Raw genomic sequence first — 27914 nt, forward strand, 5'->3', positions numbered from 1 at the left:
TTCATTAATTCACTTAATGATGGGGATTTACAACGGGTATCGGCAGTGGAGAGAGGCAGAGGAGAAACAAGCCGCGCGTTCGAGTGAGGATTCAATTCACCCACGTCACACTCGACATTCGATATGATTAACGATTTCCCCTCTCGGAGCTAGAAATTAAGGCTCTTCCGCTAATGCCTACCCGAAAAAAAGTGTTTTATCTGCATTCCACACATTTTTCCGCTGTTTTAAACGCGTTTTTGGGTTGACAATTCTGTATCGGCTCATTTTCTCCTCAGTTCACGTTGAGACTCTATTTATTTTTTTTTTTCGAAAAAAAAGTAAATGTGAAACGGATACAAAATGGTCAAGGGATGCAAATTATTCTCGTCCCAAAAAATGAACTCACAATTGATCTGCGTCATTATTGCAATTCGTTCATCTCTAACTCTCAGAGAATTGAAGCTTTTTTTGATTGTAACCAGCGTGGGTTGTTCCATCGTATTAAAAAATAATTTCGGTGGAAAATATACAACAATCAACGAAAATAAAGGAACTCGTTGAATGTAAAATCATTTAATGTTTTTCGAATTCTCATCTATAAATAAACCTGTCATTGATAAAAAAAATGTAAAAGCCATAGTTACATGGATTTTCTACCTTACAATTAACTATTAGCACTTCATCGAAATGGATTTAAAATATCTTTTTCTCCAGATACGGCAAATACAAAATATATGTTAAGCATTTTTTAAACTTATTTTACGCATACATTTACTTGTATGTTAAACAGCTATGTAAAATAAGATGCATATTGCTGCTTTTAATGCGTCGATTGGTGCACATCAAGAATATATGGACGATTTCACGGATATTCTAATGCGCAAATTAATACTGTTAGTATTGGTAATTGTCCTCTCATATCCATAACATTACTTGATTCATACATAGAGGGATACTTCAAAAACAAAATCCAGTGCAGCTGTAATTTTGGCTTTGGAGAATTCCACATTAATTATGGAAAAAATAAACAATCGAGAATGTAAATGTAAGCCTCGAAAATAATGTATCAATAAGAAGTTTCAATCATTTTGTTAGAAATGTGATATACAAAACGACCACATTATCAACAGAGAGGAATTGTTCTCCAAGTCATAAAACTTGATTTAAGCATTGGGTAATTAACTTTGTTGGTAATTAATTGGGTAACTTCAAAAAAGAAATTAAGTAAATTTTTCTTCGGCATTTCTCCCAAAAATAGCTTGATCATCACATTCACCATTTGACGCTTATTTTCAAAATTACTAACTAACAGGCCTGGGAGGGGTACACATAGAAGTGAAATTTCACTCCATTACAATGCAGCTATATACCATTGCGAAAAAAGTAGGTACTATCCCTTAACTCTACCATTTTACCCTTCTAGTTTACATACCGTGATTAGCAGTGAAATCAGCCGAAAATAACTTAGGTGGGTTTGGGCGATGAAGGCTTGTTTACAAAAGCAATACAGTAAAATGTAAAAAGCTAATCTTATTCGACAAAGCTCATGCATATATGCTTAAAAATAACGCGAAAAAGAATATCGTAGCCTTGCTCAATGGAATCAAATATTCATTAGACTTCCATCTTAAAAGGTTTCTCTCTGTGTCAATTTATTACTGGATAAGATAAAATAAATGTGCAATTGTAGACATTAGTGCTACATTGAATGGTTATTCTTATTTAACAAATAAACTTAATGCATGACATTTCCCTGATTTCCCCTGTTGGGTGAAACCAATAGTGTATATAAGATCAATTTTATTGAATATCTTAAAAAAAAACCTTTTAATCAATCGGTCATGAAATGTCACAAATTTTAGGCAAGAAATGTTTTGTTAAAATCAAGTGCTGATTACTTTCCTTCAATTTCAGACGCCCAGCAGGGGTGAAAAATGTGGTTGCCAAGTTCAAGGTGATGACTCCAGCCACTGAACTGGGGGAGAACGAATTCGACCTTAATACCGCCGGCTGAGGACTCCGGGATCAACCCGTTCCATCGAAAGCCTTCTCCCGATAAACCGAAAAGGACTATGCCATCGCGGACACAGCACAGGCCACCGTCACAATCAAGAAAACTTAGCTGCAACACACGCCCAAACGACCCGATTCTCCGACCGGGCGAGTGAGTTCCTCAAGTGACGAGAAGAAGGGGCCGTTTCGCCCGCGTTCTCTCCGGCCTGATCCCCGGAGATTTCAACCCCCCCCCCCCCCCAGCTGAGATCATCCGAAACACCTAAGGGAAGCGAACGCTAATCCAGTTCCCTTAAAACCCGTACCGAAGGCACGAAAATTCCGCGGACTGCATAGCTATTCCATACGGATCGTGTGCGGGCGGAAATATAAACGCGTCGCATGCACACGTTTGTGCGGCGGTGATCTCTATACCTCCCGCCCCACTCTCTATTCATAGAACAAAATAGATTTAAAAAAAACAACAAACATCTGCGGAGCCGCTCCATAGCCACACGCATTAGCATACAAGGGATACCCGTGCGAGAACCATAGTGCTAGTAAAATATAAAAGGAAGTATGCGAATCGTGCTTGGAAAGACCAGGGCTGGGACGTGCTTGAAACTTCCCCGAGAACAAAGTGTGTGTCCTGGTCCATTCATAGATGAGACCAAAGCATAGTGAGCCGCTCTCTTGTTTTTTTATCCAACGGAAGGAAATAGAGAGAGAAAATAAAATCCGCCATGGTCCCTTTTGAATATCAAGCGCACTGCGCCACCCGCGAGATGACTTTAAAATAATAAATTTTCCCAAAAAAATATATAAGCACGCCTATATGTTTTGAAAAAAATAACAGAGAACGAGAACAGAGAGAGAGATATTCTCGACCGCATCATTTATCTCACCCGCAGACTCCTGCGAGGGAAGAGACGGCAAAATGTTATGAAACACATTCTGGGGTGGATGGATGTTTGAAAAGTGGTTTAAGCTCAGTGAGTGGGAGAATATGTATAAGAAAACGAAGAGATAAACGGAATTCACTACTCTGTCGTTGTGGATTCAAATTGATAGAACTGGCACTATTTTTGCCTTTCGCTGACTTAAAGGGCAAGTAGACGAATTTACACTTGCGAAAGTTAGGATCACTCTTACGCTCAATACGCCTAGACACACCCTTTCCCTCATGCCTTCACTTCCAAAGACCAATCCTAGCAAGGATAGTGGAGATTTCAATTTGACCTCCATTCCCAGTCCTCCCAATTAAATTTCAATCCGTTTTTTTTTATCAACACTGTTCGTACCAAGGGCGTCAACGTCGTTGTTCTCCGTTGCAGGAACTCCCTCACTGAGGATATCTACCTTCCGCACTCCCACCTCCTCCACGTACTAACACACTCTTTCGATTTCTTCATTACAATTTTTTGTGCAAAATCTCATTTTATAATGCTCATCGTTGTTCCGTAAGACTGAGAATTTGCAGAAAATAAATTGGCATCGTCGGAGGAAACGAATTCCGGATGGGGATAAGGATGAACAAGGCGTAGCAGGAGTGAAAGAGGAAGTTTGAGTGAAAGGCCGAAAGAGAGGAGGTGGTATAGAGTGCACGAAAGTAAAGCAGGAAACTGTGTGAAAGTGTGTGAAGAAAAGACGAAAAGGAAAGTGCTCCGAAAAAGAACGCCTACTCGAAACCGCACACCTGCTCACCATTGAGCCCCGAGAGAGATAGAACAACTCACTCGAACACATCTAAAAAAACCCACATCTCCACCACATAGTCTCACACCACTCCCTGCGTGTGTTCGTGCTGTTGTTGTTGTTGTTTTTTTTATCTTACCAACTCCTCGTCACCGAGTGGAACAATCCAACTGAAGAGGCGTGGGAGAGAGGGCAAAGTAGTGCGCGGACGATGGTTTGGAGTCGCGGCGGCGGTGGCGGGTGCGGCAGGGGGAGCGGCGGCGTGATGAGCGCCGCTGCGGCCTGCACCTGCGCCCTCGCCGTGCTGAGTGCCGCCTGCACCCTGGCCGTCGCCACAGTCGTGCAGGGTGAGTGAACCTAGTATTACCCTAAAATGCCCTTTTAGCCTGAAACACACGATGGTGGTTTCATGAAAATTAAATGTGTGTATGCACCACTTACAGTCGCAGCATATATGATCCATCCACCTCCACATGTAAATGTGAAGGTGGCAGAATCATAATATTTCCACGTTTATATAATTAATGTATTGGTATTCATCAAGCAAGACCCTTTAGAATCACAGCCCTCGTACATGGATACATATATACAAACTTCCTGGCTGACTTGGCAACAATACAGAGCGTGATGGTACAACTTACGGTCATCAAACGTATATCAGAATGGATTCATAAAATAAAGCATCATTAATCGGTTCTCCGATATCAATCGATGAAGAGGCGTAGACTGATCTGAGGTGCCTCTTTTTATCAGTTTTATTTCAGATGGAATCGTATAAATGGTAAATTTTTATAACCGTATAAATATAATAGATGTGATTTTTTCCAATCTGCTGTTGCTCCCTCATTTTGTCATCGATTCATTTTCTTTACCAGTTTTTATTCACAGTTTTAATGGTTCATCTTAATACGATGCGTAGCAGGTATATCGGAATGGATGAATCAAATATGGGTTTGGCAATCGGTTCAACGATGTCACTCGATGAATTAGAGATGTGCAATGGGTTCCACTACTGCAGGGCCTCTTGTTAGCACTTTTCTTTCGGATCGAATTGTCTTAACGAAAACAGCTGATGACTGTCTAGATATTATAGATGTCATTTTTCCAAGTTGTTATTGCTCCATCACTATCTTGTGTGTCACCGATTCATTTTCATTGACTTGAGACATCACCTTGATATTACACTTAGCAGGCAACCCAAAACGCATTTCCACCATCTCTTCCTTTTATGGCGTGAACCCAGACGGCACAGAATCCTCCGTATCTAATTCTAATATCTAATTCGTATGCAGATAGTATCCATTGACTACCGCTCCGTCGCTTTTTGTCAATGGATACTATCTGCATACGAATTAGATACGGAGGATTCTGTGCCGTCTGGGAAGCTATCAATAGAAGCGTTTTTTTTCAGTTGATTCCGTTGAATTCTGGCTTACTTATTATTGAAATAATCCGAATGTATGGGAATGTGATTGTACATACACTTATACAAGGATTACATTTTCAATTTATCTTTGATTTTATTCAGTGTTCAGCATCTGCTAAGGCTTAGCGAAGTGAATTGCCATAACTTATACTACTTCTAACATGAACTGCTTTCCATGATATTTCTACTTAATACAATCAGTTTTAAAAATTGTCCGACATAGATACCATGAATTTTTGTATGAAGATTTTCACGGCTGTTTTATCAATGTTGGTGGTGGTTTCAGGGATTTGTTTTGTTTTTTTTCTCTTGATAACGCTCCCAGTATGAGGAGTGAAACGTTGAGTGTAAAAATGTTATCCACGCAGCGATTCCAGAAAACCACCACCAACAAATATACCATGACTTGATTAAAGAAGTGATAGTAAGCACATTAACAATGTTGTATCTTGGCACCAGCCAGAAGTTATAGAATTGAAGTTTTAAGGAACATTAATATCAATTTTTCAAATGCTTATTTTTTTTAGCTTTTCAATTGTCTAACATCGCCAATTGGATTTTCGATATAGCGAATAGCGGTTTTGTAACGTTGAAGCTCACGCGTATTTATCTCAAATAATAACAATGAAACCTCGTCTTCCTCCACAAAAGACTAAAGAATATGTACCATTAAAAGTAATGAAGTACGTTATTTCGTGCAGAAAGTAAACTACCTTTTTATTTTCAGCTCCGAATAATAGCAAAATATGAAAATAAAAAATTACACCGAATTTGTGAAAGTTATTATTTGCATGAGAGGTCGATTTTTTTGCACTATGAGCCAGCCGAATTATAAATTCTCTGCCTTCGTGACGATATTGAGCGTGATTTATAGAGCCACCCTCCCTTGGCAAGAAATCTAAATTTTTTCAACTCTTACGTTTTTCCATGAGGTTTCTTCACTTTCACGAGACCATGAGATTATGCCGTTGGGCCTTGAGTGATTAAAAATGTTTCCAGAGAAGCCAGTAATTCAACGCTGTAAATGTGAGCTCTCCTTCCTCTATCTTCCAAACTGTTTCAGCAACATAATGGTCGCTTCTCGTCAAGTTCCTTAGCTCGGGGAACTCCCGTCATTGTTTCCCGCATACTATTTGGGAGTTAAATTCTTCGAATAAAAGAAATTCCTCAAGTCTCAAGATACAAAGAGGTTTTTAACGTGAGTGTAGCTGCAGCAAGTTTTTTTTAATGCGGGAGTCAAAATAAAAGTTACACGATCAACTTACAGCTTTCACCCAAGATAATATCTCATTTGAAAATTCAAAAGCATGCACACTTTTACTCGGACCTCATATTCTACGCTTCCGCAAGTAACCGCCGCGAGTAAGTGACCAAGCCTTTTTCAAGTTTATATGTCTCGAGGCAAGAGCTGTAAGCACGTGAAAATTTCACTAAAAGGCACATGAGACGCTACTTACAAATAGAACGAAAGCAACTGCAAAAATATATCGTAACCAGATAACCAGCATATTTTTTTATGTAAACCATGGCAAGTATCTATTCACAAAGTTATTATAAGACAAGGATCTTCATCTGATGTAAAGGTGTGTGCGCGATCGTAAAAATAAAATAAATCATTTTCCAAATTTTCGCCAACAATGGCATTATTAGCAGACTATATTTTGATCAAAGAACTTTTCGCCCGTTTCCTGGAGATACATAGAAAAGTCTTTAATGCCTTTCAGGAAACTATTCGAAACGACTTACCATTTCACTCTATTCCTTTCAATAAGCATGAAAATATTTGAATAAATGTTTGAGAACAATGCCATAAACGCTGTGCTTTTAAATGTTCTATGAAATTTTCAACCCTTTTGAAACCATTTCATTTTTTTAATGCCTGGTTTTTTCCCGACGAACCGTGGCTGTGAAAATTTTTCGGGATCCAAATTCAAGAATTGAGGACGACGGGCGAGTTGCATTTCGTAAGGTTGGAAGAAGACTGGGAGGACCTTACCTATGTGAAACCCGAGAAATATTCATTGTCGATTTAACCATTGCTTCGTTTTATTAAAATGCCAATGTTTTCAAATTAATTCATCTTGATCGTCAATGGGTATTTCAGATGACAATACACTCAATTAAGCCTTCACCAAGTCACTTCGACCCTCTCAGCTAATGGATGTGGAAAAACTTTTCTTCCAGCATATCCAAGAAATATTATTCAGCTCTTACTGGTGTAACCCATCGAGAAGAAATTTTACTCTTCGATTCCTCCATGGAAAATAGCATGCTGCCTTAGTAAATGTGGATCGTACCATAGCCACGAGATGGAAATTGTTTAACTAAGCGTGAGGTCACAATCAATGTGCTGGAACACCCTGACCTCAGCCGTGGATTAAACATACCCTTACTTAATTAAGCTTATATTTTTTTCCCAGAACATCACCTGATATCGGATCAAAAAAATTATTGCACGAAAAATGTAAAGATTATTTCAATTTTACATTGAAATATAAGATTGTTCCTTCAAAAAAATTTAGCTCGAATAATGATATGCATAGCACACTGGCACAGGCATTGGTTGGATTGTTATCCAACGAAAATCCCATCAGGTAACGAGTTTTCCTTATTTCCATGCAAAGAGGTAAATCGGTACGAACTTATTAACCGGTCGGACAATGCAATAGGCTGCAATAACTCGTCCCAGGCAAAATTTCCAAAGCAATCCAATGTGCGGTGAAATTGAGCCCCAATTTTCAACGCTGCCACCAAACAGTATCGGATAACTTGGACAGCTGGGATGCAATAGGAATTCCATCGGGAAAATTGGGTATCCGAATAATTACAGTATACATTATCGACATTCGAGTAATTTGGATCCCTAAGGGCAAGGGAAAATATGAGCGCGGCGGACAATATCTGCATAACTCTTTCCCTAGTCGTCGGAAAACCCTGTTAGCTATGCTTAAAACTGTTTGATGAGTAAACAGGGCAGTGGATGGTTCTCTCAGGGGAAAAATAGATGAGAAGGGAGAAGATAGGTTGACCTTTTGTGGTGGTCTGCGTTCTGCATCCGGAGGGGCCAGATTACGACCCCGTAGGAGAGAAAAAAATGATATAAACTTCAATGAGTTTTCACACATCCTAGCATATAGCACTTAAAATACATTAAAAAACTCAAATATTCGGCGTAAAATAAGCTTAATTTGATACATTAGTTTTTATTACTTCCTGCGTTAATGACATCACGAGGGAAATTTTTTCAAAACGTTGTTCATATTTAGGCGATGTTTTGTGGAAGTTGGTTAATCTTATCAGAAAATCCTTTAATATTTGGTGTTAAAGAAGAATAATATTGTATATTCTTCCACATTTTTTCTTGTGTTAAGAAATGAAGAGGGTATTTTTGGAAACACTTTTTTCGCATTTAGACGATACTTCATGGAATAGACTGTAAAATGCACGAATAATAAATGTTTCGCAGATTTCACTAAATAATTATGTACATGCTGACAATTATGAAGATTTTGACTTTCCACATTCGTTGACGTCGAAGATTTGATTACAAATCTAGATCAGGATCTAAATTGTAAATTTGGATTAATCAACTTACCTTCCATTCTTACCATGCTGATTCATGGGCTTGTTTTCTGTATATGTAGTTTTAACGCTACTAATAATTAACATTGTTAGCAATCATCTAATCACCTTAGTTTTCTCAGATTTTTGATCTATCATCATTTTCTACTAATTGTAAGGCATTCTGCATTCTTTATTAGAGTATTTCCATACGATATACATATAAATTGTGGATATCAATAGAAGATAGATGCATCAATAGAATTAGTGTCACTTAAGAATTTAACACTTTGACGATGATGTGAGGGAATGAAAACAGGCAAAATAATTCTAATAAAAATGATATTAAATCCCGTGAAAAATTGTATAATTCATGCCTCTTAATAATTCATATATTAAAAGCATACCTATGGACTGTGCAAAACTTCGATACACTAAATTGAAATTATAATCTTCCCTGTTTTAATTTAGGCATGCAAATAAAACAATACCCAATCGTTCGTACATGTATTTCTCCTACGTTAAATGGCTTGAATTGAACTACATTTCATGAAAGCCTAACGAACACCTTCAGTGGCATAGTCATTAATACATTCCTAGACTTTCTTCCCTAGCTTATGTTAGCGATGTGCCTTCACACGAGTGCAAGTCAAGTAAAAAGTCATAAAAATTCACCATAAAATTTCTTGATTGGCAAAGTCACGAAAAGCGTAAACAAATGACAAAGGAAGCAATACTTAAATATAATTGAAGAATCCTAAGCGAAGATATTAAGAGTAAAATCTGCGATGAAAAAAATCAAATTTAGAAGAGAATTATAAAAAAATCTTATTTTTTCCTGAGAGTTCAAAGAGGCGAAAATCGAATCCTAGTTATTAGGTATTAGATGATTATTTCACAAAAGTTATGGAACAGTCGCAAAAATCATAAACGAATGTCAATTGAAGTAATACTTGAAAGCATCACAACAGAAGTTTTTAAGAGAAAAATCTTCAATGAAAAAACAATTTTAGAAGATAATGACAAGAAATATCTCTCCTCGTGGGAGTTCAAAGAGGCGAAAATCGATTACTAGATATTGCGAAGACGATTATTTCACCGACATCGTCTTTATTTTCATTAATTCTCCGATCTCACAGTGTCAAAGGGTCATTAGGACTCCAGAGTGTCGTTGAGGGTTACGAGTCTCACATTTAATTCCATCCCTCTTTACCGTTTACTTCTCTTCACCCTCACAGATGACGTAGGCAATTGAGCTACCCTGTTTAGTCACGTTTTCGCTATTTACACACATAGAGCAGCGGTTTCTTTCATAATGTCATCCACTCCAAAATCAAATATTTCCATGATAAGCCCGATACGCTCGCAGCATATTCAACGAGGGGTCAAGTCAAAGACAAACATAACTTGGATGAAAAGGGAAAAACCGCCACATTACTATTCCCAGGAGCATCAGTCCATCCACTTGGCATGAGTTTGTATAAACATTTTTTAGATGGAGAATTTTTTATTGGATAACTTTGATAAGAGAATTTCATTTTTCTTCGTTATTCCTTTCTTTTTTTGCGGGTTCTATATTAGCGAAAATTCCTGGAACTGAGATGATTTCATTACTTGATTATTATGAAAGTCTTCAAGTATCCATAATTTATGTGTATATCGTACGGGAATAGACTAATAAAATGTACAGGATGGTTTCTGAACAGAAAATGATGCTAGTTTAAAAGCATTCACGGAAAACTCAAAGGTGATTGTTAAAAATTATAACTATTGAGAACGTAAAAACTAGATAAACACTGAAAAAATCCATGAATCAATACCGTAAAAATGAGTGGAAAATTGACTGATCCAGGTTTTTAGAATATAATCTTCGCCGTCAATCAATTTGAAAAGTGAAAATGAAATTCGGGGAAAAAGGGATATGAAAGAGATGAGAAGTTGAAAACAACCTCACTGATGAGAAATATCGAATACTTAATACTCACTTTAGTGAATGCAAAAATATTAAATGTGTAGGAATAATGATGATGATTCGCAAGTTGAGAATGCGTAGGTAAAATTTTTAATTGTCTTAGTCATTATAATTTCAAATTTTATCAATCCTACTCTGCGGGAATAATTACAAGCAAAGATACGCAAAGATATAATAATTATAAGCAAAGATGAGACCTGGGGTGAGGACGCAAAAATCTAGCCGCAGAATAAACTTGTAGTTATCTCCATTTTACTATCTTTCTTTCAGATTTCAAGGATATAAAATGCGGAATGAGTGAAAGCAAATATATTTCAAATGACGTTTCGATTTAAAAGATCGAACGAAAAAAGAGAGCTTTATTGATTTGCTTAATATAACAATTAAACATGAAACACTTCGAGATCAAAAACCAAATTATAGTCAAGTACTGAATGCACTGGACTAAAAGGCGCTGTTAAAAGTCAATATGTGGAACCAAATTTCTTTTTTTCTATTCACCGATTGTAAACTATACCTTTTATTGTAAATTAATTTTAAGTCAATAAACTCACCCTCAATGCGTTTAGTCCCGTTTGAAACTATTTAATTTGACTTATGATGAACCGGAAAAATTAGCGACGTATTCCTTCAACCACGGCTCAAACCGCTCATAAACTGAGGAACATATCAGTAACAGTAAGAGAAATTCTGTTGGTTTTTATGCCTCTCGATACACTAAGATATTTTCCTTATTAAAAATTTATTTGAGTACTGGTTAGTATTTTAAAAAATTTTAAAGGACTTTTTTTATCAACCAGTTGCTATCCTAAGCCGAAGTACGTCTAATGTAGTTGGTGTGAAACAAAAGACGCTCTTTTCAGTTTCCAGGTCCATAATGACACCAAGTTAGAATTTTGCATGCTACGGGCGTAATATTACTCCACGTGAAATCCCTCAAATTTTTATACGGGCCATCACGCTATTCGTATCTTGAAAAATCGAAATTTGCCATTTTTCAATAAAGTAGTAAGCCTCAAAATCTAACCCCTAAAGGTTTGTGTTGGTATTCGTTGTGAATTCATTTCAAGTGAACAGTATCACGAGGAAATTCCTTGCCGTTTTACTTTGGAGATATTTTTGGGGAATTCACTGGTCTTCACTGCGTGCATTACTGAGAGACATAAATTATGCACTTTCACGAGATTTATCAAAGAGTTTACCTTTTTTCATGCTCCCTTGTCATCACCAAAGTAAAATCTTAAGTGATACTATTATATCAAAATATTCAGAATTGTTTAGATAAAATAATTTTTTCGGAAAATTTATTACACATGCATTTTGACGTGTCTTAAAATGTGAATTGCTTCCACCGCGGCGGAATCTGTCACCCACGCAGTCCAGCGCCCTTTGAAATGAGATCCGTTGGCGGAGAAGAGAGCTAGCGCCGGGAAGAGCGCTTTCCTTCTATCCCCCTTTTTTCTCTCGCTCCTAGTGGCAAGAGGTATCCCAAAGTCATAGATAGAAAGAGCAAAATGTTTGCACTATCGCGAGTCATTCTCGAAAAGACAAATGATCTCTCTTCCAATGCTTGAGGTTCATCTCGTTGATCCAAAAATGCCTGGTCGCCACTTTTCGCCGCGAGGCGAGTAATTTGCACTCAGTTCAATCATCAAATGCCCAACGCTCCTCGAAAATAAAATGATTTTCTATCATAGCATGAGAGATCTAAATTTCTCTGAATTTGCATCCAAAAATTCGTAGCTATCACCATCAACGTGACCAGGAGCTTTACAGTGGAACTTGGTTATAACGGCATCGGCTGTAACGTCAACTCGGGTTTAACGTCACATTTTATACAGACCAGCCAAAATTGAACATTTTATGCTGTACGAAAACCTGTTTATATCGTCAACAAATATTGCGACGCTCGGGTATAGGGTAACTTAGGTTGCAACAGTGGTAGTGTGATTGTATTATGTCCCAAAGTTCATAGAAACCATGTGTAGAAACATCAAAAGCAAAAACAGGTCACAAGATGGACGTTGAGCAGGTGACGGGACGCAACTCTTTTGTTTAATTGGTGTCTGGAGGGAGCGGGGGCTGTCCCGCATACTGGGTCTTTTCCCTTCCCACCCCTACATATAATTTTTTTATTAACGTTTTTTCATTATACATATTCCAATGTACGAGTAGATTTCAACAAGCAGTGTTGTATATAGCAGAATATTTGCGTCTTTACTTTGTCCTTTCACTCAGATTAAAGGCTGATTTTTTTATAACGCCACTCCGATATAACGCTAAAAATCTTCTGGTCCCTTTGATGACGTTATAACCAAGTTCCACTGTATATTTATAATTATTAGCGTTCACAAACTCTAACCACCTATGAAATTAGAGAATCTAGCGAAGACCGTAACATTCCCTCATTATGGCTAGTTAATATTAGTTACAACTACCCCTAAATTACTAGAAAAATGGGAATAAACGAGCTAAGTGAATCCTTGAGTACATTAAAGACTCAGATAAAAGTGGCAGTGAAAGTAATAGTCAGGGAAGACGAATCATAGACAAGGAAGTTGAGGGGGATGTTTGTGTGATGAGATGTGTCTAGAAAAGTCACAGAAAGGAAGAGATTGGCCTTTAATTAGTGATAACAAGGAAGTTAGGCTGAAATGACGTAATTGGGCTGCAATATTTATCAACTTCATTGCAAAAAGAAAAGAAAATTTGGATTATTCTACTGAAATTTATCGTAAAAACGATGACAACGCATCGTCATCAGGTAATGAGGAATAAATCGGTAGACTGAGGAAATGCAGGTTAAGCAGCAAATGGGTTAAAGGATGAGGCACATATTTATTTAACCAAATAAAATTTTGATGGCATAATAATGCAATTTTCCGCTTGATATAAGAAAATCTCACTTACAGCAGCTGTTTATGTTCAATGAGGACCTTGGTAATAAATCATTGTTGCAGACATTTTAAACGAACGCTTCCAAAACTGCGGACTACGACTAAAATTCGCCTTCCTTGATAAAATTTCTTAGATTCATTTTTTTAAAGATATCTCACCCAGAGGCCCTTTCAAATTAATTTACTTAACAAAAACCATTTAATTACTGAATGTCAAACAGAATCAAAAATGATTCAGGTCAGCGGTACAGGAATGCTTGAGCAAGAATTATAGCCAAATGGAACCCCACGTGTCAAAAGACGAGGCTTGATGCGGTATACTGGGAATTGAATAATCCGGAAACTAATAACCACGAAATACGAGTTATCTGGACAACTTTATGGAACGGGCGAAACAGATGTTGGCTCGGTAGATTGTTCTCCGTTGGACATTACACCAATTTCAGATTCAAGAGTAATTAGAACCGTTCAAAGCTAAAGGTATATATTGGCGAAAAACTTTTCGAGAGTCTTATCGACGTTACTTTAGCTGTCTTGGCGTTTACATTGCATCATCTCCACACGTAAAACCTCAAAGATTCTAAAATTTAATTTAACGGCGAGGCAAGAGTTTAAAATTCTCTGCGTTGCATTTTAAAATCTAATTCATTACCTCGTGAAGCAGTCAGCAAGATGAATGATGGTGATTATCAATATGTTTAATGTATACACTGAAATGTTGAGGCCTTGAAACATTTCTTACATTTTTTCGGAAACCCTGTGGAATTCTATTTTAAGTTAGAAAAAATAATGACTTGGCTTTCTGCAACTTAACCTAAAATCGTCAACTCGTTTCAATAATCATTTTTAAGATTAGTGAACTAGTCAACTGAACTGAAGCATAATAATGCGGTGAATTGAAACTAGTGTAAACTTCTTGTGTTTAATGTATACTCGATAATATAAAACCGTTCGATATATCCATGATGAAAGAACAAAAATGATGATTTCTGCACTTTTTAATTAAAAAACTCTACCTTGAAAATGACACCATGTGTTGAAACCATGGTCGGCTGTTGAGTTTTGGAATAAGAAAGTATGATTATTACCATTTGTGTTCATATATCACGGATATAATCGATAAGCTATCACTTTACTAAACTTTGCTAATTTTTACAATCGGTACCCCAATGGTTTAATCCATCGGTTTTTTTTAATAATGGTTTAGATAGTCGAGAGTAGAAAAAGGTAGAGATTTCCCCTAGATTATAAACCACTGGCTTTGAAGAGTGATTGTTGCAGTACCCACGCCTTGAGACTCACGTCGGAAGCACCGCATACAAAATGTAGCACAGCGCCCTCCACAGTGGACGTGGCAAATGACGTAAGCTCCCCTTTCTGCTTCCCGATAACTGATAATGCCACGGGCCAGGGCGGGATGGTGTCCGACGCAAGCAGAACGTTGTTTGCAATGCGGGGCGTCAACATAGAGGCCCATATGGAATGAGTATCCATCGCAAGAGCACATGTGCCTCTCTCTCTCTCTCTCTCATCAGCTCCATTTTTTCTCGACCAAGACGACATGAGAGACTCAACTTCTACACGGGAGGAAAGGCGTGATGTAGTGAAGGGGGAAGAGCGGCCACAAATGGCTAGGGGCGTCGAAATGGCAATCATCAAAACGATTTCACGAAAGTTGCAACTCAAATCATATCAGTGAAGCAAATTCATATTTTATACGGCATTTTTTTGATTGAATATCCAATAAATCATCATGTATTCTATTAAAAAATAATAAATGTTCTTGCAAGTTATTAACAAGAGTTACTTTTGGTGGCATCGTTGACATCAATATGCTACTTTCCATAAATAATAATTTTTAATAGTACAGTGTATAAAATTTTTAATATATAGTTTATAGTTAATAGATATGTTTTATAGTATTTGTGAGGCCAACCATATAGTGATATTTTTACTTGTTCAGAGGGCAATTACAACTCTACATAATATTTAAGTAAATACTTCTTCTTTCCACGATTATATAAATTGCGAATTTTTATTTAAATAGGGCAAAATCCCACTTCTTCGAGCTTGAATGTTAGGATTTTGTTTCTGGATAATTGCTATGCCATGACAACGAATCCATTCAATGGACTTCAACCATAGAGGTAGCCATAGTCTCTGTTCCATTAAAAATTTAGGGAATGAGAATAAGATATTCCCACGAGGCGAAGGCAAATTTTGTTCTTACACGAACGTGAACTACTAATTTCAGAGTTGAAAACAAGCTTTTACAATTACATTTTGCGCCATAATTTGAAATATTTAAAAATTCGAAGAAAAATATACGTATCCAGACAAGCAAATCCTTGGTTCCACAAAATTTTATGCTCAAAACAATATCGTGTATCGTCCTGGGTGGATGAGCGTGCTTTCCATCAACTTAAGTTGTAGTATGTATGTAAATTACCAATTTTTGAATTAGAAACAAGCTTTTACCAGTAAACTTTTCGCAATGCATAATAATACTTCAAACTTTGATGAATGAATATGCAAATCCAGTCAAGAAAATCCTTGGTTCTACAAAAGTTTACCTTTAAAACAATATCACATATCGTCCTGAGAGGATATTCATGCCTGCAATCAACTCAGGGGGGACAGAAACCCACGCCTCTCTCCACTGATGGAGATGGCGAAATGCTTTCTCGCGATTATGAGGAATCCCGTGCTCAATCCCCCCTCTCCCGAGGCTCAATCTCGTTGATCCGAAAGTGCCGAGTCACCAGCCACTCTCCACCGCACCCACTTCACCGTCAGATGGCGCTCGGTCCGCCACCGTCGGCAAACAAACCCTTATAGGCGCTCATATCTCTGCCGGCCATTCAGGCCTTCGCCCATCCGACATGTCCACGTAATGGCAGCACCCAACCGTATATTAAGGTGGCGCTAGTACATAAATTTGTCCCAAGGAAAACGGGTAGGGTCCCTCGAAATATAAATGGTCACATGGAAGCATGCAAATCGGCAGATTGATAATTAATACGTTCAATGGTGTCAGGCTCAACTTTGTGGAAGTTAAAGTTCACAAATGAAAAAACGACTTCGTTTTCTTCCACTAATTTATTTTCACGGTACGACATGTTTCGACCTTGAGCGGTCATTTTCGAGTACAAAGATTTGTCAAAAGTCAGGTAAATTTATACCAGGAAGGGACTTGGGGAGGTTGGAGGGGGAAGAGGGTGTTAGGAGGGGGGGGAGTAATGGGTGGCGGTTATGGTGAGGGATGGGAAACCACTGCGAGGACAGTGTTGATGACTATATGCAAAAGGGTCATTAGTAAAGGATTAGGGTGGATGTGGGTTATCAGTAGGTGTGGGGTTGAGTGGGAGGTTAGGGTTTTTACGTCCTTTAGTGTAGTTTAGAGATACTTTTAGGAGGGGGGAAAACCTTTCAAATAGGATGTCGTTGAGTAAGGGACATTTTCCCATATTCTTCCTTATTTCAAGCTCTTCTTTCTTGTCCATCTTTTTTCCTTTGTTCTCGAAGTGAAGAATCTCCGGTATGAAGTCGCTTACATGTTCTTCTTCCCATTATTGAATATCCCCCTATCCAAGGACGCTTACAGCAAAGAGCTTGAAACAATTAAAACAATAGCCATCTCAAACGGGTACAATGTGAACTCAATTGAAAAGATGCTCCTCAAGAAACGTTCCGTCAAAGCTCAACAGTTACTCTTCAATCCAGGGAAAGTGAACAGTGAAAAATTGCGATGGTGTAAATTACCATATTATGGCTTGATTTCGGAAAAAATAGGAAACCTCTTTCCGAAAGATAAATATAGAGTGGCTTTTTATAACAGTGATAACCTTAAAAAATTCTTAGTGAACACTAAAGACAAAATACAACCTCTCGAAAGAAGTGGTATCTACAAATTAAAGTGCAACGACTGTGAAGCGGCTTATGTGGGACAGACCGGACGCGCATTCGAGAGCAGAATTAAAGAACATGAAAGATGTTACCGGTACTGCAATATTTCACAGTCCCACTTCGCAAAACATCTTTGGGAAGAAGAACATGTAAGCGACTTCATACCGGAGATTCTTCACTTCGAGAACAAAGGAAAAAAGATGGACAAGAAAGAAGAGCTTGAAATAAGGAAGAATATGGGAAAATGTCCCTTACTCAACGACATCCTATTTGAAAGGTTTTCCCCCCTCCTAAAAGTATCTCTAAACTACACTAAAGGACGTAAAAACCCTAACCTCCCACTCAACCCCACACCTACTGATAACCCACATCCACCCTAATCCTTTACTAATGACCCTTTTGCATATAGTCATCAACACTGTCCTCGCAGTGGTTTCCCATCCCTCACCATAACCGCCACCCATTACTCCCCCCCCTCCTAACACCCTCTTCCCCCTCCAACCTCCCCAAGTCCCTTCCTGGTATAAATTTACCTGACTTTTGACAAATCTTTGTACTCGAAAATGACCGCTCAAGGTCGAAACATGTCGTACCGTGAAAATAAATTAGTGGAAGAAAACGAAGTCGTTTTTTCATTTGTGGATTGATAATTAACTTTGAGAAAAATATAGATATAATTCACGCCTCTCAATTAAAGCCATAAAATTTGATGGTATAAAAGCCCCAATTGATTCACAAAATATATATCCTTTTATGTTTTAATATAGATGTGCTCATGAATCCAGATTCATTCGTTGGTAGGTAAATATTCTTCTTGAGGGATTATTTTGCTACACCTATTGCTCCCCTGGCAATTGTTGATATACAATACAAACACTTACCAACGGAATGGGATTTTTTTCATTTTTAAAAGCTGGTATATCTATCTATACTGCTAATTTCCAGCAAATTTCATTTCAACCCGCATAATAAAAACTACGACTTCTTCGATGTTTCAATAATAGCATTAGTAGAATCGCTCATTAACCTTTGGTGAAATCTTTCACCAATGTATAACAACATAATATACAAGGTTAAGGAGTTGGTTTTTAAAATCTGATTAAGTACATATGCACTTTTTATAATGTCATGCCTCAACAATAAAATTATAGATTATTTCATAAAAGCAAAAGTGTATGCTTATAATGACAAGCTCATTAATACATTCATAGACTATAACTACTTCCCTAGACATGTTAACGGGTATAAGATAGGGGTGGTGGATTGAGTGCTGACTATACCTCCTGTGGACCCAGGCTTTTATACCAGAGGCAGCAGAAAATTTTCAGTCCGCTTCCAGCTTGACTGCTGTGTAGATGGTACCTCAAGCACAGCTCTCCGTCCATCGAAAGGAATGTTAAACTATTGAAAAGAGAATAAAGAAGATTTTCACCCAAAAAGTCATTCGAGCTTTATTTATTAGCATTTATATGAATATTTTCACCCAAAAGGTCAATTTAGTTATTTTATCTTTATTTACAATCATTAACGTTAAGCGCAGAAAGTATTCTTGTACTTTCCAGCGGGTAATTTGCTCCATACCTCCCAACATTTCGAGGAACGACTTGCTCTTCGCCCTCAGGGGATATTCTGAAGATCCGCAGGAAAAATGTAAGATCTTGCATTAATGTTAAGATTTTCACCCAGAAGGCCATTTGAGTGTTATTTATTGTTGTTATTTACAGACCCCTTTTCATTGCTCAGCGCCCTTGTCTCCCTTCATCAATCACTCGGACCCCTAATTGTCACGTTTTAATCCTAGTGCAACAAATATGAGCAGAATTTGGAGTATTAGGATTATAATTTGACAATTAGGAGTCCAAGAGATTGATGGAGGTGGTCAGTAAATTATAATAAATTTCGTAAATAAAGTTCAAACGACCTTCTGGGTGTGAATCTTAACATTTTTATCGTAATAATTTTTAATTGTTTTAATTAAACGGGACAAGTCATTACATAGGTTAGTACTGCATACATCTATCAGTATTTTGTGCAATAATTATTGCGCAGACGAATGCGTTACCGCTTCACACAGTACTCGCAATCAAGTATTTATTCATGAAATTTCGTAGTCTGTTGAGCGCGCGAGTAGCGAGTTGCTTCTTAGACGAGAGAGCAAACGAAATTCAGTTCGCCACGTTGTTGACATACTGATCTATTTCGAGTAAAAATTTTTCGTTGCGATACCATTAATTCGAGTTAAACTAACACATAACCGCAACCACGTATTATCGCAGGTAATATAGCAATTCACCGCTTTACACGACGCGATTGTGATTGCGCCAAATTGCGCAGTGACGTGAACCGTGTAAAACGTCCTTGAGAGCAGACTAATGCCAAAGCCGGGTTTTTTTCCACTCTTTCTTCCCTACCCTTCTCTAAGTATCAAATGATCAAGCCTTTCGGTCACCTACTCCAAATACCATTCCATACGTATGTTAGAAATGTGTTTAATCTCCGTGAGCCGTTCTGGTCTCCGCCTACCCGACATATCCACACAACGCATTCCGCCTACCGTATATTAGGGTGTCCTCTCCGTCCGGGGCAGCTCTCTTTCCACGGCCTCCAACCCCTCATCGGCAAGAGTCAAGGCAAACACACGCATGAAATCCCATCCCTCGCCACGCAGTTTGCGGGTCTGTACGCGCTATTAGTGCCCTCCTCTCACGCACTGGCATTTGCATACATCAACCCCTTCCCTCCACCCCTCCCTTACCCCATACCCAACAAACCCTCTCCCCCGGAAAACTCGGCTGGCAGAAGATAGCACGTCAGTCCCCTCCCCAATCCGCACTGGTTCGCAAAATGACTTGTTTCGGTAATCTAAAATTAATGTAAATTTATGTTATGAGTGGGAATAAGCCAAATTTCTCCGGTAGTTCTTTAAGGTTCAATCTAAGAAAAAGGAAGGTAAACTTAATCAAAAAATATCCTACTCTCTTCAAACAATGCTTTGTATATATTTGGGACAAAAAATCTACATCATACCACCAGATTGTATAAAGAATAAGAATGGCAGCAAAGGAATTTTGCACCTATCCAAAAATTAGATAATGGCTGATGAAAATGTTGTTAGATATTTACAAAATTTACCTCTGCCTAATTGCCTTGGCTTTACCATCGCCTTTTCAAGCAATAGTATTTTGTTGACTTTTTTATAGCAATTCCATATCAAATAGAAAAATTTGAAGTGGTTATTTTTCTTGTAACTATTCACCGCCAAGCCTCATAGACGCATCAAATTCCGCTGAAGTCATTATGGCTCATTGCACTGCTAATCTGATACGTGTCTAGATGTTATTTAGATCATGTATACGGTGTGGATGGATTTATATGGTACCTTTTGCTTGTGTAGTTTTAACGGTTACAACCATGCCACATATATTTTTATGGCCTACTTTGAATTTTGAGGAGCGGGCTATGCTAGTGGGTAGAGAGATTGGCTACTAACCGAAGGGTCTCACATTCACATTCCGGGTGAAGTCTTCGGACAGGCCAAAATATAATCGTCGAAGTGCGAGGTGATCCAGGGAATGGAGCTGGCCCTCCGGCTGAATGCGAGGTAATTTTCACGCCTAAGGTTTAATCTGTGGTGAGCTCTACCTTACATAAGCAAGCCAAAAGTCAGGCTAAATCACTGATTGAGTGTCTATGGATTTTTTCTTGGTAGTTATTATAATCACTAATCATGTTGGACAAAAATTAACAAATTTGAGCAAATATAATTGTAATTCAAGAGCTCTGTTCCAATGATCCTAGATAATATGCTGATTTCTTCCGCAGCATGATGTTAACGCATGTCATGTATAAGGTTCTTGACAACGAGACGATAAGTCAAAATATTCCCACAAAGCAAAAAACCAATCATATCATTCAGCACATGAATGAATAGAAAGGAAAAGAATTCTTTACCATCGCTATGGACACACATCCACGTGTAATGGCTTTTTTCATTACGCTACCACAAACTTATTTTTCATCGATGATTGTTTCACCAAATAGAAGTTTTCACGATGAAGTTATTTTAAATTAGAATCGTTAGAACCAATTTAAAAGAGAGAATTCAAACTGAATGTCATGGAAAAAATGTCGTTCATAATGGTTGCATCTCTTGCACACCGAAACTGCAACGGAATAATATAGTTCGCAAAAAAGCACAAGAACGGAATTTTAACTCATTGCCACTATGTAGTGTAAAAAATTTATAGCGCCCTTTAAATCATACATTCGATCACTCTTCATAGTCTTCTTCATATTTCATATTTTTCATCAGAGAATCACAAATTTCAAGCGAAAGTTGAAAAAAAAAAATGGAATTGCTAATTCTTCTATTTTTACGATGGAATTCCAAAAGTATCAGCCTACAACATCAATCTCACATTTCACAGATCCTGACAGGTAGTCATCAACAAACTACTCGGATATGCTGACAGCACCAAGGTGGCTATAACTCTATGAGATAGAGCCATTTCCATGTCACCATGGCAATCATGAATCATTTGCTCTCACCGGAATAAGGTGAATGTGACGACCAATGTCACGTGACAACGTTGATGAGCATGGCGATTTGAGGTTCAAAATGTGTTAAATGCGTTCAAATATTTAAATTCTCCCTAGCGCCTTTCAATAATTGTAAAATGTATATTTCTTTAATATTTAAAAAAATTGAAAATTTTCAATATTTCCACCAACGCCAAGAAGTGACAAAAAAGTTACGCTAAAACTTATTTGTTTGATAATGTGACTATTAGCGATTTGAATTTAATGTTACCATACATGAAAGCTAAGAAAAATAACTTTGCACAAAATACAACGACCGTGAAAGAAAGTGTATAAAGGGAACCATTAACCAATGCCGTAACTGAAATCTTCTGACTTTTAGATTTTCTCCGACAAAAGTAGGATGCTTAAACTAAGAATTCAGATATTAAAGCCAAATTATTTCATCGCGAGAAGAATTATTGACCTTAAACTATGTTAAACAGTAATTTACTACCACTATGTCCTGTAATAACTCAATCCTATTAACGTGTATGAACATCCATTCGTAAACTGAATTTTTATCGGTTCTCTTTTTTCTGGCTACAACTATTTACATGCATTGGAATAATTAAGTTCATGCTGATGAGCGAGTTTTTTCTTATAAAAAAAAAATAAACCGACAGAATTTCAAATATTAAAATACAAAATACGAGGGTTTTTTAGGAAAAGGGCCGTTTTTCACATAAAATAAATCAAATTATTTTTTTCGAAATTCTTTTGTTTTTAGAATTTTTATACCTTTTTTATATTTATATATAGTTGCCTTGTTTGTTTAGGTACAACTTATCATACCTTAAAACTAAGTTTTGTAACCACTCTTTAAAGAAGTTTGCCGCATGCCGCAAGCTTCTGAGTTGATCCTCATTCCTCGTGTCATAAAGTCCACCAGTAAAACACCGCGGCTGTCCCAGAACACCGTTGCCTTGATTTTGCAGTGCGACAACGTTTTTGATCAAAGATGGGAGTCCTGAGCGATCATCATCGTCATCGTGAACATTTTCGCGGCCATCTTTGAATTCTCCGACCTATTTCCGCACTTTACCTTCGCTCATTGCATTACCAGCACTTCACAAATCCACAGTTAAGCGTAAATGTTAGATACGGAACTGCAACTGACACATGGTTGTTCGCAAGGAATGCCGGGAGGCGGGTCACACACTCGTTATGGACGGTGTGCACACACTCGTTATGGGAACTGCAACAGTGTACGGCAAAACGGCCCTTATTTAAAAAAACACCCCTCGTATCTTCTAACAGCATGTAAAAGTCGTAGTTCCTTCGCTGCTATGGACTAAAAATTTTTTTCAGAAGCTTTTTTTTCTTTTTATGATTGCCTCCTGTATCTTTCAGTCTATTTATAACCCGAAATTTTCAAGCAATATGATTTCATTGGCTAAATTGAAGTATGATGTACGCTTGCATTTTATTACCCACTTGACATTAGGGGATTTACGTCTCATATTTTCTGAACAGAATTATAATTCCAATTCTAAAGGACGAGGGAAACCTTACGGAGGGAAATATCCGATGAATACGCCCACTAACAATGAAAACCCCCTTCCTCCATATCTTACGCCGAGTACGGTATGGCTTGCCATAATTATTCCGGATATATTTCCTCATACACCTATATAGTCCAACAGGGAGTCATCAATCCGGGACGAGCCACGTGCGACGGGGCAGAAGCTTCTCTTCTCTTGCCCCAGTTAATAACGCATTCTGAGGTAATTATGAGAGAGGGGGAAACTGCCTGGGGCTGGCATTTCCTTTCCGAAGCGAAGCTCCGTAACTTTGCGTTATTATATTCCCAGGCACATCACCCTGCTCGACCCATATGCTCCGAGGATTACATCGCTGCTTATAGGGTGTAATACCTTCCGGTTCAGGGTCAGGAGCTTTCCGTAATAGTTAATGGCGGAGATAAGACACCCGCCTTCGTCGGTTGTGGCGTTCACCGTATTGAAACCCTTTCACTGCTGCGAAGAAGACATGAGAATTCCTCTCCCACCTCGTCCTGCAGAGAACACATCAAGCGTTTTTTCTCTGTCAAGTATTCCATTGAATATTGTGTGATACACAGGTATATGATCCGTTGATTAGTTACTTGGTGGTAAAAAAGAATAAAATAGACAGTCCTGTGTGTGATTTAATTAATAAGAGGAAGAAAGATAGAAGTAACAACAGTTCGAATGAACTTCTTTGTATTTTTTCTATCAATCCTTTCTATTGGAAAAGCCGCCTTACACCTTTTCCTTTAGTCAGAAGGTTATATAGTCAGAAACTTAGTCAGAAATGGACTACATTTAACTAATTAATCGATCATTATCAAAGATAGGACATAATGAATGCCACAGGCATATGGTAATCTGATCTTTTCTAAACGTGGGGAAAACCTTAGAGTGAACCGCAGTAAAAACTTCAGTCACACCAACTTCTATAATTGTACTTTGTTGAAACCATTGTTTTAAGCATTTTTTTAAATGAGCGCTTTCTGGTATATGCGCGAAACCCTCATTTATTTATTAAGTAATCAGTCATTATCAGAGATATGACATGATGAAATACACGCGCAAAAGTAATTCTGAATTTTTCAAAAAGTGACTAATGGCTTATTTTGAATCGCAGTTAAAACACAAGTCGTTAGCTACTTCGATGCATAATTTTGGTTTAAACCATTGAATGCAGCAATTGCTCAAAAGACGGCTTCCGAGTACAAGGGCGAAACTCTCCGTGACTCGGAGAAATAATTATTATGCGCGTAAAATAAGAGAAACACTACGACGTAGGCTTCATTTCAGGTCATACCTATTGAAGAAGGGAATATTAAAAGTTTATTTTTCTCTTTTCTGGTAGCAAAGGGTGGAGTGAAATATGGCATCTTTCCCTGCCATTAGAACTACTACTTTGTCCATTATAATACACAAGAGCCTAATTAATCTTAACATACCGAATAAACGGCCGATCAACTCATATCACTTTTCTTACCTTATTTTTTGACAATAATGTATTTTCATACCCTGATTTTAATAATCAATATCTTCATGATCGCAATGTCTATAAATTCGATTTATTTTACGTCGATGGCCGTTATCACGATATTTTCCTGCACCTTAACCTTGGTTTGAACATACTAAGACGAACATCAATAGAAGCAATATTTATAAGAGCACACGTCAACGTTTCGATGACGTCATTCACGTCATTAGAGATTGTGTGCCTAAAGAATATGAAATATGGGGTTTTCGAAGCTTAAACATGAAAACACTCGATATGGGAGAAAAAATCTATAAATATAAAACAGAAAATTCTCTTTTTTCTACGAATATTTTTGGGCATTAGTATTTAAGCTTAAGAATTATTTCAACGGAATGAGGACATGTGATTTGATGACTTAGGTATAATAATCATAATCTGCGGAAAATAACCTTTTGAAGGTAGTGGCGCGAGGATAAGAAATGCAGCCATTATTTAGATAGAATATTATGAAAAAGCTAACAAATAACATTTATTTTACTTCAAAATACGGATAATTTCAATTTCAACGTACCCTGTTTAAAACTTATTTCCATCTTGGCCATGTGGTTAAGAAATGAAGGCCATAAAGTCAGAAATTACGCCAAGGTGGTGTGTTATGCAAGTGATACGCTAATACCGATTTATGAATCACCTTCCCTTGGCAATTTACAGAGCCCTTACCGTTCTTTACAACTTATTTGCTCTCAACTTATTTCATTCTATATGCTCACAGGTGTGCTCTCATTATTAACAAGAAAATTTCTAACAAATATTGAATAAATGCAAAAAATATTGACAAGTGACAATATTTATTTACTGGAGACACAGAGGAAACACCGCCCAATATTCATCATTTTGCGTGATTTCTCACATTTTATCCTTGGAGAGAGCCTTGGCAAATAAAAAAATACGGTTGAGATGAGGGAGGGTTATCAGGTCGCACGAAATCGGGTAAGAAGAGCCGACATTGCGTTCGTATATACATCGTACTCATGCTTTAAGAATTGAGCATCAATGTGTAAGAAAACAAAACACAAATCGGGTCAAGGGGATTTCAAACAAAGAGCCCAGAGTTCACATAATCGAGAGCGTGCGGCAATAGGCTTCGCCTCGAGGGCAATAAAAAAGAACATGGAACCGCCTCGCGAGAAAAAGAACAGCAATTTCGCAACCGGGACGTCGTCGGCGAAAAAAAAATATCAACGTCATTATATGACTTTACCTCCCTTTGTTTTGTTTCCATATCACACCTAGGACAAAAAAGAGCATACATGCCTACGAATGTCAGGGGTTGAGAGATAACTGCGACTCGATTTGTTTTATTTTATACATTTTCTGGAGAACGACTAGAAATAAATAGTAACAAAACTAGACCAGAACCCATTTATACATATCTGCGAGGCAAAACTATATGGCTGAGAGGAATGAAATGGAAAACTAGCAAATAACTTTGTCATGGAAAAAAACGTTCCTGTTCCCTGGTTGGAAACAAATAAATGAGGGGGGGACGAGCGATCTGTATAGCAGACGGGACTCGTGGACAATAAGACTAGATGGCAGCGTGTAGCAGGAAGGGAACGGATTTCTAACCGTGTGGAAAGATGAAGGATACTGAGATGGATATCAGACGTGACCAGTCCTAAAAAAGGAGAGCGGGGAAGATGGGACAAGGAAGGGTTTTGCAGAGCTAGAAAATGGGTGCAGGGGGGGTGTTGGACTGGGTTCCGGAGGTAACCGTGAAGGAGTAATGGCTTCCCATGACGTGGAAGAAGTCCAGGGGACGGCAGATAAGATATGGACACGTAGGGAAGGAGGATGGATGGTGATACATCGACCAGCCATCAGGGACAGCGTGCACTACGCCGAAGCGGCATTACGCTTATGAAACCATATTTCACCAATGGCCTTAATATAGTGTTCCAATATGTTTCTCCGCTAAAAAAATAGAGCGCCAAAGGAGATACAAGTGAGCTTTTGTTGACATAAAACTGATTGTGGCTGCTTTAAAGTACTACACCTATTTTTAAATATAGTCGAGCGAAAAGCGGAAGACGACAAAAATTATCTGAATTTTCTCGAATAATCTTTATTCTCGAATCGAATAATAATAATAATAAATAATTTTCATCAATAATCTCGAATGTGTAGATGACAGAATTCATTATAAAATTCACAATGTGGAGTAAAATGAGTAATATAAAATAAGTTTTTCCTGCCAGATTGATTAATTATAACTTTTCATTAACGTGTAAATTTTGAGCTTGAATAGAACCTCAATGTTGGGTGGTCTCAAAGAAGAATTCAGTTTTTACCATGGGTGTCTAAAGCATCAAAACTTTTCCCTTGCCAACCCAATCTCTAATGCATGGGGAGTCAAAGTTATTTTGCTCATTTAATGTAAATGAGAGATATTAACCAAATGCATTACATTTTCAAAGGTTTTGAGAGATTCTGGCAATACTCAGATAAGTTACGGTAACAAAATATTGCAAGGTTTTTCCTTGATGGCTCACCATCTCTCGTATTCGTCATACGATAAAAATAGATACCTCTTTCGTGCCGAATATATTTTTTTCTTGCAATGTCATCATTGACGGAAAAGGTTTAGAAAGTTTTGATGTCATATAAAATCAACGAAATATAGGTAGGCATACAACCTACTTCCTAAAAATATTTGTTTTTTAAAATGGATTAGTCTTACCGTTTTTCTATTACTGTAGGTCTTTCGGAAAATAACCTTATCCGTATGCATAATAATTATGACTCTGGCCTTTTTATCATAATTCGGAAATTTTACACCACGAAAAAAGTAATAACGGTTTGAAGAAAGGTGTTCTTTTCTGCCATGAAGTCTTGCATCACTTTTTTAACATTATAAGGAAATATG

The 27914-nt window shown here is 37.6% G+C and overlaps 1 protein-coding gene across 1 annotated transcript in view; it reads left to right on the forward strand.

Moving 5' to 3' along the window:
• The first annotated feature begins 2232 nt into the window (after nt 1–2232).
• Nucleotides 2233–27914, forward strand: part of LOC124158765 (alkaline phosphatase-like) — a 309017-nt gene continuing 283335 nt past the window's right edge. Inside the window, exon 1 of the mRNA XM_046534067.1 lies at nt 2233–4016. Coding sequence (XP_046390023.1) covers nt 3881–4016 — 136 coding nt within the window. The 5' untranslated portion in view covers nt 2233–3880. The remainder of the gene's footprint in view (nt 4017–27914) is intronic.

Source organism: Ischnura elegans, chromosome 5, assembly GCF_921293095.1.
Source record: "Ischnura elegans chromosome 5, ioIscEleg1.1, whole genome shotgun sequence".
NCBI classification, from domain to species: Eukaryota; Metazoa; Arthropoda; class Insecta; order Odonata; family Coenagrionidae; genus Ischnura; species Ischnura elegans.